We start from the raw sequence: 15287 nt of genomic DNA, 5'->3' as shown, positions 1-15287 counted from the left end.
TAACTTGGGATTTGCATTGTGAATGGATTGAAATACATGGCAAATGTTTTAACCCCATTCCATGTTTTTGTTAATCAGATCTGCAGTGAACCAGGATTCACTGAAGTATTCTGATTATGACCAACCATTTTTGTTTTGTCTCTTGTTTATTTTTGCTTGTAAATAGTTCCTTAGCTTCTTTTTATATTCATTTTGCTTAGTAGTTTAGTTTCACTAGCCTAGTAGAGAGGATTTAATAATCAAAATATTGTGCTAATTCAGGTATACAACATTACGTAGTGATGTTCTCTGGATGTTCATTTTATTTCTGTTATTAAATTCTTGGACTTGAAAAGATTTTCAAGTCCAAGATTTAGTTTAATGCTTGATTACGCCGAGACTGAGTTTGTTTTAACTGCTGGATATTTCCAATGATGTGCATGTATTTTTGTAAGTGATTTTGGCTGTGTTTGGTTTGTGGTTTTTATATGCTGATCCCGCTGAGGGTCGATCTTTTATCTTTCCCCTTTTCTTCCTTTATCTTCAGTTCAATCACTTTGTCCATAACGTTCCAGTTTCGCGCACCTTCTTTGAATTTCTTTCAGGAGTAGACCGCCTCTTTGGTCAACGCCCGCCCCACTCTAGCGTGTGCGGTAAATACGTCATTAACACCTCCCCCATTATGTAACTTTACGAAAGTTGCAGAGTAGCTAAACGGTTTATTAGCTTGTAGTGAAACACTGAAGCGTCCATCTGGTTTCTCAAAGTTATTTTGTCTTTCAATGCTGCTACGTCGAGTGCCGACATCTTAAATGTGATGTTAAACAACTGAGTTGAACTAAAAATTGACACATCTCATTTAATCCATTTTGACTTGTTTATTTTCATTTATTTTTCTTTTGCATGTTTATTTTAGTAGTGAGTAGAGTTTCCTAGGTTATTGAATTAGAATAATTACTGTAACAGGGAGTTGTTTTTGGTTCAATAAATAACATGTGGAATAGTAATAGTTTGTTTTATTTCGATCCAGAGTTTGCATGGTCTTTCAGAATACAGAATTACCTCTTTTTGAGTTAACTGAAATCAATATTGAGACAATTTCATTGGTTTGTGGTAAAGGAGTAAGGATTAAACTCCAATTGCAGTTATAATTTGAGTTATTAACGCTTGCTGGATAAATCTCATCGGGCAGACACCAATCAGATCCCCCTGTTCCAGCATAAATGAGTTCATAACAGCTAATTAATGAATGCATTATTGGTATTAATCATTACAAGCTTATAGTTCTGGGATCACAACCATTTGAACTATATGTGTTATAGCTACCATTTGAGTTTGAATGACCTATTAAAATTATATTAGCAAATTATAATTAATGATAATAATCATAATCAAACAGGTTTCTGGCATAACAATGCCCACTCCTGCTCGGCGCCTCTCACTTGGGACAACTCCAGAGTGGAAGAATGTCCAACCCCTCTGAAGGAGACTGGTTCCAGAGCCATGCGTCAAGGTAAGTCCGACTATCTCTAGCCAGAACCTCTCAACCTCGTGTGGCAGTATGCCTTGCTGGCCCTGAACGCACCATACAGGTGCCTGAATCTAATTGGTTGTGGGGCTGTCTGTATATAAAGGGCCCTCCCTCACCTGGCAGACATGTCTTTCTTCTGTTTCAGACCTCGGCGTTTGCTGGTGCTGCATGCCAGCTGCATACAAATGCACGCATGAAAGACCGACATAAATCTCAGATAAATTCTTCCTGTGGTGGCCAGTACACTGTTTGATTCCCCTCCCTGCCTGAGGCACTACACAGAGCTCAGGGGTAAGTGAAAAGCTTATTTTCTGTACACGTTCAGATTCTATTTTTGACATCTACTCTTGATAGACGCTGCTGTTTGTCCTTGGCTGGCTGTTTGCCAGACTGTTCTCCGAGCTGCCACTTGCCTGCTACCTTGGGTATCCATCGTCTGCTGACTACCCGTCAACCTGGTTGGCGTAAAGCTGGCTCCTGGCCCTTGTCCACCGTGGCTGATTTAGGCTGGTTTGCGACCACCTCTATTGATTCTTCTGGTGCTTCTCGGGCAGCGTGAGCTGTGGTGTGGCCGTGTGCCCCAAGACGGATTCTTAATTGTAACTGCTGCTTGAGTTGTTGTGGACTAAACTGTATCATTTAATGTATGTAATTTGAGTGTCCATTTTATTTTGCCAGGAACAGCCAGCTCTTGGTGTTGGCGGTGGACTTTCCGGGAGGTGGTACTTTTTAGTTTGGTGCATGATTTTCTTTTATTTTTGTTTGCTGTTTCTTTTGTATGCCACTACCCTGATTTGCACTGCCACCTAGAGTGAGCCAAACTGTCATTTTACTGTGTGATTGGTTTTAATGTAGTATGTTTTATCAAACAGAACCCAAAACAATTGTGCAATAAATAAAATTATTGAATTGGGTGAGATTGTCTCAAGCCTCATCTGTAGCGGGCCTGTGTGCCTTAAAGGTGACTTCAAGTAGAATTAATTGCAACCGTATATTTGTTAAATTGGTTTTCATTAATTCAAGTTGCCCATTTGGAAAACACTGGTACCGCCACACTCGTACACCAGCTCAGGTTCCTTTCCCACCAGAGAGGTGACATTCCACCTCCCAAGAGCCAGCTTCTTCAGCCGAGGATCAGAACGCCAAGGTAAATTAGTAAATTGATATGTATTGCAGGCTTTTAAAGTAGCTGTTATTAAACCTTAAAATACCCTGAAAATATAATACATTAATAAATTACAGACCTATATCTAATCTTCTTCTCCTTTCTAAAATAATTGAGAAAGTAGTTGCTAATAAACTATGTTTATAGGTCACTTACAAAGTAATGACCTTTTTGAAGCGTTTCAGTCAGGCTTCAGAGCTCATCATTGCACTGAAACAGCTCTGGTGAAGGTCTGGTGAATGATTCTCATGGCCTCAGATAATGGACTTGTGTCTGTACTTGTCCTGTTAGATCTCAGTGCTGCATTTGATACAGTTGATCACAATATTCTCCTAGAAAGACTTGAACATACTGTAGGGATTAAGGGGAAAGCATGGTTTAAACATTATTTGTCTGACAGATTCCAGTTTGTTAATGTTAATAATAAATCAATCAAAATTATCAGACAGCATGGGATTCATTTCCACTGTTATGCTGATGACACTCAGCTATATTTATCCATAAATCCTGATGAATCCAATCAATTACTCGACTACAGGCATGTCTTGATGACATCAAAAGCTGGATGACATTAAATTTCCTGCTTTTAAATTCTGACAAGACAGAAGTTGTAATCTTTGGACCAGAGTCCTCAAAAAATTAACTTCTTAAACTGGATGGCATTAAATTGGCCTCTGGTAATAAAGTGAAAAATCTTGGTGTCATTTAAATCCCATATTAAACAGGTGTCCAGGAGTTTCCAGTTTGCGGTTCCACTTTAGACTGACCACAACTGAAAGATTTTAATGTGAAAAGGAAATACTGAAAGGCATGATATGTCCCCTTTTAAGGCGCATAGCCACGTTATTTGACTTTATTTATTCATACGTCGGAAGCTGACTGTGGTTGATTACAAAGTTTATATGTTTCCATCCAGGGGGTCCCTGTAGACACTGTGGAGGAGTACAAGTACCTGGGAGTGTTCTTTAACAATAAGCTGGACTGGACTAGAAACACCGAGGCGGTCTACAAAAAGGGCCAAAGCCGACTCGTTTTCCTGAGGAGGCTGTGGTCCTTTAATATCTGTGGGATGATGCGGAGGATGTTTATGAGTCACTTGTTGCCAGTACGATATTCTTTGCTGTCTCATGCTGGGGCAGTGGGCTGAGGGTTGCTGACAACAAAAACTGATCAGGAGGGCTGGTGATGTTGTGGGGGAGGAACTGGACACTCTGACGACCGTGGCAGAGCGGAAGATGCTGTCCAGGCTTCAGTCCATCTTAGACAATGTCTCACACCCTCTCCACGACACACTGGCCCAGTGGAGGAGCTCCTTCAGCAGAAGACTCCTGTTACCCAGATGCAGCACAAAGCGCCACAGGAAATCATTCCTGGTCATCAATCTCTACAACAAATCCCTCAGTGATTCAGACACCCCCCCTCTGTAATTGACATTTATTCATTGTTTTGCATTATTTTTGCTCAATGTCACTACTACTTTATTTTGGATGGATATATATATATATATATATATATATATATATATATATATATATATATATATATATATATATATATATATATATATATATATATATATATATATATATATATTTATTTATTTATTTATTTATTTATTTATTTATTAAGGCTGTCAAAATTAACGCGTTAAAGCTAGATGATTAAGTTCCGGAATTAACGCAATTTTTTTTTTAACGCATTAACGCAGTCCCGCCCGTTTTTACCCACAATTCAATTGTCCGACATGAGCGAGATGGAGAAATCAGAAGAACCCGTTGGACCGCTGGATGGACAATTCGAGTATAAAAAAAAACAAAGACGGAACAATAAATAAACATGTTGTGGTTTGCTCACACTGCAAGAAGGACTTTTCGTTTCACCGAAGCACCTCGAGCCTTAAATATCATCTTTAACGCCAAGCATTCATTTGTTGGGGCTTCGACTTCAGGTGTTACGCATGGCATGCGTCAGACCACCCTCACCGAGCGCAGGGGATTAAGTAAGTCTACGTCTGAGAAGCTGACCGACAAAATTGCCAGATGGATAGCCAAGGACTGTAGACCGATTAATATTGTCGAGGACACGGGCCTCGCAGAAGTTTTGAAAGTGGCAACATTAGACGCATTCTACAAGCCACCGTCGAGAGGCACAGTGATGACTAAAATCAACAAACTTTATGAGGCTAAAATGAAAACAAAGGAAGAGGGGAATGGCTTCAGCGGAACATGTTGCTTTGACAGGAGACCACTGGACCTCCGTGAGTAACAATAATTATCTGGGTGTGACGGCGCATCACATCACTGAAACCTGGGAGCTGAAGTCGTTTGCTTTAACCGTAATTAAATCAAAAGAGCGTCACTTCGCAGAGGCATGTTCTCAACAGTTTCAAACCGTGGCACACAAGTGGAAAATAGAAGGAAAAATCACAACAATAGGGACGGACAGCAGGAGCCACTGATCCAAGACGTGCCAACGCGGTGGAATTCCACGCTTGAAATGATCAAGCGCCTGAACCGCAATCATGCAGCAATTAAAGCAACCCTGGACCAACAACGCCACAAACTGGTTATGCTGACGCCACCAGAATGGGACAAACTGCAGAGACTGAGCACTCTTCTAGAGCCATGCAGGTAAGGAATGCACATATAATGTGCAAATTTAAAATTAAATTGAACTGATCAAGCTCCTATTAAATGTTTAACTGATTTACCAGCATACCAACTGGTGTTCAAATATCTTATATGTGTGTGTGTGTGTGTGTGTGTGTGTGTGTGTGTGTGTGTGTGTGTGTTATTTTACTGCAGGTATGTAACTGAGATTCTAGGTGGAGAGGCCTATATCTCCTGTTCAGTAGTACTGCCTGCCCTCTGCCACCTGCGTCAAGTGATGAAGGTCTCTGAAGAAGACCCTGCATATGTGGCGAGCTTTAAGACAAGCTTCATGGAAGACCTTGCCTCCCGCCAAGAAAATTCTAACAATGCATGGCTCAAGCTTGCAACGGCTCTGGATCCACGTTTTAAAGACTTGAAGAATCTGCCAAGAGTGAAAGGGAAGAGGTGTGGACCTCACTTGGAGGCATGCTTCATGAACATTCACCCAGAAGGTCTCTGCTGACTTCTCAAGATGGACCACCCAAGAAGAAAATTCACCTTCTACAGATGGGCTCAGATTCAGAGTCAGATGAAGAGGTGCAACCTGACAGACGCTTTTAATAGTTTAAAAGTGGAGTTGTTTGTTCAAAACGAAAAACGTTCCATTCACCCATCCTGTATGTGCTATAAAAAAAAGAGCAATGGCTAAGTTACCAAAATTGTTGAATTAAATTCTTTTTTTGGATTTGTCATTAATAAAAACTAAATGTAATACCCCCTTCTTGCTTATCTTTCCGTTTTGAAAACAGTACACAGAAAATGTGAATTTTTCAATAATATTTAGGCTTGTGATTAATCGAAATTAATTCAAGAAACCTTGTGATTAATTAGATTAAAAATTTTAATCGTTTGACAGCCCTAATATATATATATATATATATATATATATATATATATATATATATATATATATATATATATATATATATATATATATATATATATATATATATATATATATATATATATATATATATATATATATATAAAATGTTTGTATATCTGGAGTGTGTAACGAAAGTAATGTCACTGGGAATGCATTATGAACACCAATGTTCATACTGCACTGAATTGGACGCTAAACCTGGCGAAGCACAGATGTCATGGAAGCGTTGATTGACGCAAGTAAATCTTCTGATATGAGGCTATTAAAGTTGTTGTAAAGCATTGGTCTTCGATCATGCCAAGTAAGCACTTTATTGTGAGGCACTGCAGAGAGTCAGGCTTGGTGCGACATTATTTACAATCGATTATAAATTTAGCATACCGGCATTATGATAGTTCTGCGGTACTGCCAGTAGATGTCGCCACATCTGTTTATATTTCATCACGCCAGAGAGGGAATTATTTTTCGTCTCAAAAAGGACTATCAAAACACTATTAAGATGGTGGCTTTGTGTATTTAACCATATATTATGATCTAATGTTTTTTTGTCTTTTTTATAAGCATATTACGTGGCTATATAGGTGTACATATGGGAAAAACATATGGGAAAAAAATGGCCCTAGCAAAGGTGTATAGTTTGCTACAATGTGAATTATTTGCACAGTTTCTATTTAGCATCAGAATCAGACATACTTTAATAATCCCAGAGGGAAACTGCTGTTTCAGTGCCATCACCATAACATAACATAACATCACAAACATTTCAGGGAGGAGATGGTTCACTGGGGCCGTGCAGCCAAGGACAAAAACTGTCTACCAGACCAGGCACTACCCTTATCTGTTGAAGGAAGATAACAACAACAACAACATCAGGGAAACGGAGGGAGAAAAAAAAGACAGATGCTTGACAATTTACGCTCTCACAAATAAAGAGTCAAACAACCGACAAAAAAAAAAAAAACCTCATAGCACAAAAAGCACAATAACACAAGACACAAATATGCAGAAAGGTAAACATCTGAGGCCCATCGCGTGTAAGTACATCAGTTTTATGAGTATCAGTTATGTGTGTGTGTTTGGATGAAAGTATTTATATTTCTGTGAACACTCTCCAGAGGCCATTGTCCTTGATGTTATCAGCCGGCCCACAGTTCAGAAAAGCAACCACAGGTGCCGCGGGGGAGGGGGGAAGCCGGGGGCTTTTCTGAGCACTCTCCGCCATAACAATCCAGGAGTAGAGATAGGGAGGGCGAAATCCAAATATGTCATTTGTTATGTAGGCAAGCTGCACTGCCTTTACTATCAGCATTTAGCCTTTTGCTGGCTCAAATGGTAAATCCAATTTTCCGAATTTTTGGGCTTTTCCGCGGTACACTTCCAGATTTAATCCCATCACCCCCTTTAGTTCAACCACCAAAGCCAGTCTGCGTTCCAGCACAGCCAGCTTTCGGCTCTGCTCTTTCACCTTCCAGGTTTGTCCTTCCCAGCCTTAGTGAGTGTGTTGTTTGCATCCGGCTGCCAGATCAAGGCCAAATGGCTCTGACATCCGCTGTTTTTTGCTGATACTTCAAAAATCCACAAAAAACAATAAGTAGAGATCCAAGTATCCTTAATCCAAATGTAAAAGTTTCAAACGTCCAGAAATGACGTTGTGTGACGGTGTGTTTTCCTGGATGGAAAACACACCATTTTCCATCCAGGAATTTAGGGTGTATCTCACAAAATGAGTCAGGTCAGGACCGGACGGGCCCCTCTTTCGTTGCCAACCCGTCGAAAAAAATGTATCAATAGTATTGAGAGACCAGCTTAGCAGATCCATGTTTTTCAGAGTTCGGTTGATATGAAGAAAGTGCTGAGAAAGACAAGACATAGCAAAGCAGGAGAGGGGTCGGGGAGGGGTGAAAGCTGCAGAGAGAGAAAAGACACGACCGACCTCGAAGAGAGAGACAGAAAAGTATTAGCATGTGCTAATATTTACTTTTTTAGAAATGGCCAACAAACCCTTTCCAAATAAGCAGCAAGAGCTGCATCTCCAGGATTATTTCATAATATTCTGCCTCAGTGGTCATCCCTGATCCCAGCTAAAATCTGAAAAGGAAAAGAATATTAACTATACCTCTTGTGCTACTTTCTTCATCTCTTCCACATATGCTGCCATGGCACTTTCCTGACTCATCTCCCCAAGGCGGCTCCACGCATCCCTAAAAAACGGCCATATAACATGTGTTTAAATCACGACTGGAGCTGAATTCTTCTATCAAAATGGACAATTAGGAATTGCAGAATCAAAGGCTAGTGTCCTGGATATTTTAGATGTGTCCTTTGCCTTATACATCTGAATAAAATAGCTAAACTAGCTCACTGCCATGTAGTCAAGCTCTGGAGAGCCCACCTGATGAGCTAGTACTGGAGTCAAGCATGTTGAAGCAGAGACGCATCTAAAAGTTGATAGGACCCTTGAGGACTGAAGTTTGAAGACATTGATCTATAGGTTGCACCCTCCATCCGTGCTTTGATAATAATGAGAAGGCCTACATGTTAATGTATGAATGTCAGCATTTATATTTCTGGCACGGCGTCAGTCATGTTCTTAAAACAGTTGCAAACTTGGAACGCAAAAGCTGATGTTCTCCTTTAAAGATGCAGCATGTAATGAGTCACAGCTCAGTGCATGGGAGCAGCAGTTTGCCCTGTGTTGATGCCTTCTCAACAGCACTTCATGTTTAGTGTTTGTGGCTTCCTGTGAGCACCATTGTTCAAAGAGAACCCCTAAAGGATAAATAAAAACAAATCTTGGATTTGACAGGGGCGTGTACTGTGAAGCAGGATTAATGCTTTCTCAAGTTGACTCCAGACCTAATTCAGGACTTTCAGCATCACGAAGGTGGTTCACTTTCTAACCAGGCTCTGTCACCATGGTAACTGATGCTAGAAACCAAGCCCTTCTTAAAACCACAACTGGTTGATACATTAGAGATCAACACCTTGAAGGCACCACCTCCTAACAAGCAATGCTCTGAGAAAGCCTGAACGGATTCCTTCCACCCATGACTCATGTTTTAATAATATGGCTCCAATATTGATAAGCATATTAATTTGCACAGTCGGTAACTGTCTTTGTTGTCACTGGCTTTCTCATTCATCGTAATTTCTTCTCTTATTTTGGAATGAGCAATTATTGTACAATTTATCCTTATTGTAAAACTGATTTCATTGTCACAACTCTACTTTATGGGTGCTAAACGCCTGTAAAATATATAATAGCGTAACAATAGGTATTTTCTATAGCCTGAAAAGGTCTCCTGGAGAAGAGACGACATCTTTTAACTAAGAACAACCCTTCAAGAGGACCTGTCTAACTTTTTTTTTTTACTCCTTTACTTCATAGACCAGATAGGCTGTAAATTGGGCTGCAAGGTTATAACATTACAATCGCCTTAATATTTTCGTAAAAATACCACTGTCCAAAACAATAGACTGACCATTTGTAGCGGCCCACTGGGTCCCAGAAGCCGGGCCGAGGAACTGTACATGGTCCACACACTGCCTGCTTGTAGAGACTGTAGAAACGTAGCATCACCTCATAAGACGGCCTGTAGGAACCTGCTGAACAATATATTAATCTTATTTTTTAAAAAATGGAAGGTAGAAAGAATTAAAATAAAATAAAAATCTGCTTTTCTCACCATCAGATGCTCAGTTTTAATTCAGTTTATGTATCCAGCACAAATTATCCAGAAATATACTGCTCAAAACAATTAAAGGAACATTTTAATCAGAGTTTATTACCAAGTCACTTAAAATTGTAGATTACTGATCTGGCCAGTTTAGTAGCAGACGAGGGGTTGGTTATCTGTGTCAGATGTTCTGTTGTTAACTGAAATTAACAACTGGGTTTCTAAAGGGGCAACAACGAGACAAGCCCAAAATCAGGACTGGTTCTGCAGCTGGAGGCCACAACCCCCCCCCCTCATTTTTGTCTGCTTTTCAGGAGTTTTGCATTTGACCACCGTCAGTTTCCTTACTGGAGTCCTGAGGTGATAACTGGACCCTACAGGGGTTGCACAGCCAGTCCATCTCCACCAGGATGGTACATCAAGAAAATCTGCGGTGTCTCCCATCACAGTCTCAAGAGGATGGAGGAAATTCTAGTGGGGCTTTTTCATAAACTCCAGTTTGAGAGTTTTCAACTGCATTTTTTATGCCTATCTCGCTGGGTTTTCTCAACCCAGCTTAGAAGATAGTATAGTGGTAGTCTAGTGGAGTAAAGCTCTTACATCAGAAGACTCACATTGATACATTTGTAAAAACAACTATTGTAACAACAACCAGACATAATACTTCAGATTACTTAACTTCTAGTCCATTTGTATGGATATACTTGTGTGACCTTATTTATACATATAAAAAAAACAGCACAAGACAAAAACTAAATATTAGTAACCCAGGGAGTTTAGGGAGGAGATTTCCTCCCTAAATTCTCCTTAGGTATGAGTGTGTGTGTGTGTGTGTGTGTGTGTGTGGGGGGGGTGGTCTTGTTTCAGGCTGTCAAAAAGTTTTCATTAGTGATCAATTATTGATTATTCTGACGATTGAGCAATCAGATAAACATTTAGCACATTTTGCAGATTTATCACTTAATTACTTAGGCTTGTAAGCAATATAAATAAATGAACAAATGCAAATAAGTAAAATTAAATAAATTCTCCACCACCATCCATCCATTTTCCGTCACGCTTGTCCCTTCTGGGGTCGCGAGGGGTGCTGGTGCCTATCTCCAGCATTCAATGGGTGAGAGGCGGAGGTACCTCCACCACCACCAATTTTTTAATTCATGCAGATCAGTTCATGAATTGCATCCGGGAGGGTGTGGGGGGGGGGGGGGGGGGGGTTCTTCAGCACAGACTTGAGATTCAATTTATTGCAAAGCTCGAAAGCTGTTTTTATTTACGGCTTCATCTTTTTTATTCATTATTCCAAATATGATTCAGGACTGCATCATTGGATAAGGTTCACTGTTGAAAATAACATGCCAGGCCAGTGGCGACAAATGAAGCCCTACCGTTTTTGGGGAGATTATGAATGACATCCACTGCTGCCTGAAAGCGCCTCTGGTGATCCATCGCAGGCTGTGCCATGGCCAGGACTGGCATGGTCCAGGCTCAAGCTATCGGGAACTGGGGGGCAGCACAGAGAACACTGCAGACTGGTAAGTAGAACTCTGATATAATTCGTTTTACCGTACATCTGCAGCTCTTAATGCGATCTAAGTACTACTAAGCAGATACACACCCTTTAACTTGGACAACTTCACCTGAGACCACACTCATCAACTGGGAGTCTTCCTGACCAGCCTCGCTAAGCGTGGTTAGCTCGGGGTTTCTCCTACCTCTGTGCCTCTCCTTCTAATCCCATTCCCTCTACCAGCAGTCGCCCGGCCGGTCTCCGCTCAGAAAATAAGTCTTCAGGTTAAAAGAGCTCAACTGTTTCAACTTTTGTCCTGGACAGACCTGCCAAGATCGGGTTCGTTCACCTCACGCAATACTTCCGGGTCAGGTCAAGCGACACCAAACTCTTCTTTTTCTTCTTCTTCTTCTGCTTCTTCTTCTTCTTCTGGTGTTTAATGGCGTTTGGCAACAAACGTTTAGCAGCATTACCACCACTTACTGGTATGGAGTGTGGTTCTTGAGATGGATTTTCAAAATATAGATAGATAGTATATAGATATATCTACTATATATATATATATTAGATATATATATTATATATATAATAGAAGTATATATAAATAATCATCTAAATATATATATCTAATATATATATATGATATAATATATATATATATATATATATATATATATAAATATATAATATAATATATATATATATATATATTAATAAATATATATATATAATATATATAATATCTATATATTATATATATATATAATAGTATTCTACTCATTTATATAATTCACACCTTCTATAATCAAATTCTATGAAATAATTTAGTTCTCTTTAAATATTGAATAACTATTTGTATATGTTTACTCCCTAAATGCTTCCTCAAAATAACTAATAAATGTATCTTTTCCTTAATACATTGAAACTCTTTCGTCATATATCGTCTTTCTCTTTCATATTCATTACATTCTAATATAACATGTTCTATTGTTTCATACTTTCCACAATAATCACATTTACCAGTATTATGTTTTTAAATTTTAAAAAGTGTATAATTAAATCCTGTATGCCCAGATCTTAACCTTGTTATAACCCTCTCCTCCTTTCTATTTCGTCTTCCATTTCTTCTTTCTCTTACTGTCTTCTGAATTTTATAAAACCATCTTGCTGTTTTTCCTTCATCCCACCTTTTTTGCCATTTTCTATCAGTTTTTCTTTAATAATACTCTTCCCCTCAGACTTATGTATTTTAACTGTAAAATTAATAGGCTTTTGAGTCGCCCTCTTTGCCAATTTATCTGCCCTCTCGTTTCCTTCTACCCCAATATGCGCTGGAACCCACACAAATATAACTATTAAACCCATTTTTTGTATTCTGAATAATGTATGAAATATTTCTAATAAAATGTCCATCCTACTATCTGATTTATTATACTTTAAACTTAATAATGCAGAACTTGAATCTGAACAAATGACTGTTTTTAATGGTTTTATGTCTTCTACCCATTGTAAAGCTAATAAGTCAAACAGTTCCATTATCAGTTATACAACCATGGATAATTCCAGATGCTAGGGTAGGTTTTACTTTGTTGAAAAGAAGAAAGGATAAGGAATTTATATTAAACTCTTATATAGTAAAGGAGTATATTAATAAATATTATACTTATGTAAAAATGTATACAGATGCCTCAAAAAATATAACAAATCATATAGGAGTAGCCTTTATCGTACCAGAATTTAATGTTAAAATTAGGAAACGAATAAGTGATGGCCTTTCAGTTTATACAAGAGAAATGATTGCAATATTATTAGCTGTTCAATGGGTTGAAGAAGTTAAGCCAATAAGATCAGTCATATGTTCAAATTGTAGTTCAGCCTTAATTAGTTTGCAGTATAATCACTCAGAAAGCAGGCCAGATATTTTAATAGAAATCCAACAGACACTATATAGAATAAATATGATGGGTTTAATTATAATTTTTGTATGGATACCGGCACATTATGGAATTAAAGGAAATGAACAAGTAGATAAGGCAGCAAAAGAAGCTAGAGTCATCTCTAATCAGGCCCACCACCGTCGTGTTGTCTGCAAACTTCACGATGTGATTGGTGGTGAACCTGGGGACACAGTCGTGTGTCATCAGGGTGAACAGCAGGGGGCTCAGGACACAGCCCTGAGGAAAGCCCTTGCTGAGGGTGATGACATCAGAGGTATTCTGTCCGACCCGGACCAACTGAGGTCTGTTGGTGATGAAGTCTAGCAGGCAGTTGCGAAGAGGTGTGCTGAAGCCCAGATGTTCCAGTTTTTCCACCACATGCTGTAGGATGATGGTGTTAAACGCTGAACTGAAGTCCAGGAACATGCTCAAGGGGGCGGGGCGTGGGTGGGCTTGGAACCCGATAATAACTGCTTGCAGTTCTAGTTAGGGTTCCAAGCCCGAAGCGCAGGCGAACGGCTATGCCGTTCGTCTGCACTGTGTGCAGAGAACCCTATTGTTTTTCGTGTATTTTTAAATTAATAGGGTTCCAAGCCCGCAGCGCAGGCGAAGGGTTATGCCGTTCGTCTGCACTGTGTGCAGAGAACCCTATTGTTTTTCGTGTGTTTTTAAATAATAGGTTCCAAGCCCGCAGTGCAGGCGAACGGCTATGCTGTTTGTCTGCACTGTGTGCAGAGAACCCTATTGTTTTTCGTGTGTTTTTAAATTATTTATTGTTATTATTATTAGGGTTCCAAGCCCGCAGTGCAGGCGCACGGCTATGCCGTTCGTCTGCTCTGTGAGCAGAGAACACTATTGTTTTTCGTGTGTTTTTAAATTATTAGGGTTCCAAGCCCGCAGTGCAGGCGAACGGCTATGCCGTTTGTCTGCTCTGTGAGCAGAGAACACTATTGTTTTTCGTGTGTTTTTAAATTATTTATTATTAGGGTTCCAAGCCCGCAGTGCAGGCGAACGGCTATGCCGTTCGTCTGCTCTGTGAGCAGAGAACACTATTGTTTTTTGTGTGTTTTTAAATTATTAGGGTTCCAAGCCCGCAGTGCAGGCGAACGGCTATGCCGTTCCTCTGCTCTGTGAGCAGAGAACACTATTGTTTGTCGTGTGTTTTTAAATTATTAGGGTTCCAAGCCCGCAGTGCAGGCGAACGGCTATGCCATTCGTCTGCTCTGTGAGCAGAGAACACTATTGTTTTTTGTGTGTTTTTAAATTATTAGGGTTCCAAGCCCGCAGTGCAGGCGAACGTTTCTAGTTAGGCGCCCGCCTATGCATTGAAAATGCATGGCGGAGGCCTTATGTTATGCACCTAATAAGGATTTCTTTATTATTATTAGGCACCCGCCTATGCATTGAAAATGCATGGCGGAGGCCTTATGTTATGCACCTAATAAGGATTTCTTTATTATTTATTATTAGGCGCCCGCCTATGCATTGAAAATGCATGGCGGAGGCCTTATGCTATGCACCTAATAAGGGTTTCTTTATTATTATTATTATTATTATTAGGCGCCCGCCTATGCATTGAAAATGCATGGCGGAGGCCTTATGCTATGCACCTAATAAGGGTTTCTTTATTATTAGGCGCCCGCCTATGCATTGAAAATGCATGGCGGAGGCCTTATGCTATGCACCTAATAAGGGTTTCTTTATTATTAGGCGCCCGCCTATGCATTGAAAATGCATGGCGGAGGCCTTATGCTATGCACCTAATAAGGGTTTCTTTATTAGGCGCCCGCCTATGCATTGAAAATGCATGGCGGAGGCCTTATGTTATGCACCTAATAAGGGTCCATCACCGTTAATACAGGCAGAACCGTAGGGTCTACCCCCACATACTATACATCAAAACGTTTGTCTCGACACCGTGAAGTGGGCTTTTTGTACTTGACGCCATTTAAAG

General features: G+C 39.8%; 1 protein-coding gene and 1 long non-coding RNA gene across 10 annotated transcripts in view; one reads left to right on the top strand and one right to left on the bottom strand.

Moving 5' to 3' along the window:
* LOC105923462 (acyl-CoA-binding domain-containing protein 4) overlaps positions 1–11807 on the bottom strand; it is a gene marked incomplete at its 3' end in the record, with an annotated part of 41333 nt that extends 29526 nt beyond the window's left edge. The window contains 4 exon segments of one of the 9 annotated variants that reach the window (XM_036129820.1): positions 8329–8413; positions 9695–9818; positions 11275–11418; positions 11505–11807. In XM_036129820.1, the coding sequence (XP_035985713.1) occupies positions 8329–8413; positions 9695–9818; positions 11275–11365 (300 nt within the window). 9 annotated transcript variants of the gene reach the window in all.
* On the top strand, positions 1453–2272 carry LOC110367932. The gene is made up of 3 exons (XR_002427799.2): positions 1453–1492; positions 1656–1801; positions 1865–2272. It is a non-coding gene; the product is annotated as an uncharacterized LOC110367932 (long non-coding RNA).
* Positions 11808–15287: the final 3480 nt, after the last annotated feature.

The sequence above is a fragment of the Fundulus heteroclitus genome, unplaced genomic scaffold (genome assembly GCF_011125445.2).
Source record: "Fundulus heteroclitus isolate FHET01 unplaced genomic scaffold, MU-UCD_Fhet_4.1 scaffold_221, whole genome shotgun sequence".
Classification (NCBI taxonomy): Eukaryota; Metazoa; Chordata; class Actinopteri; order Cyprinodontiformes; family Fundulidae; genus Fundulus; species Fundulus heteroclitus.
Note: the sequence above shows the minus strand (reverse complement) of the source record. Positions and strands in the feature narration are given on the sequence as shown.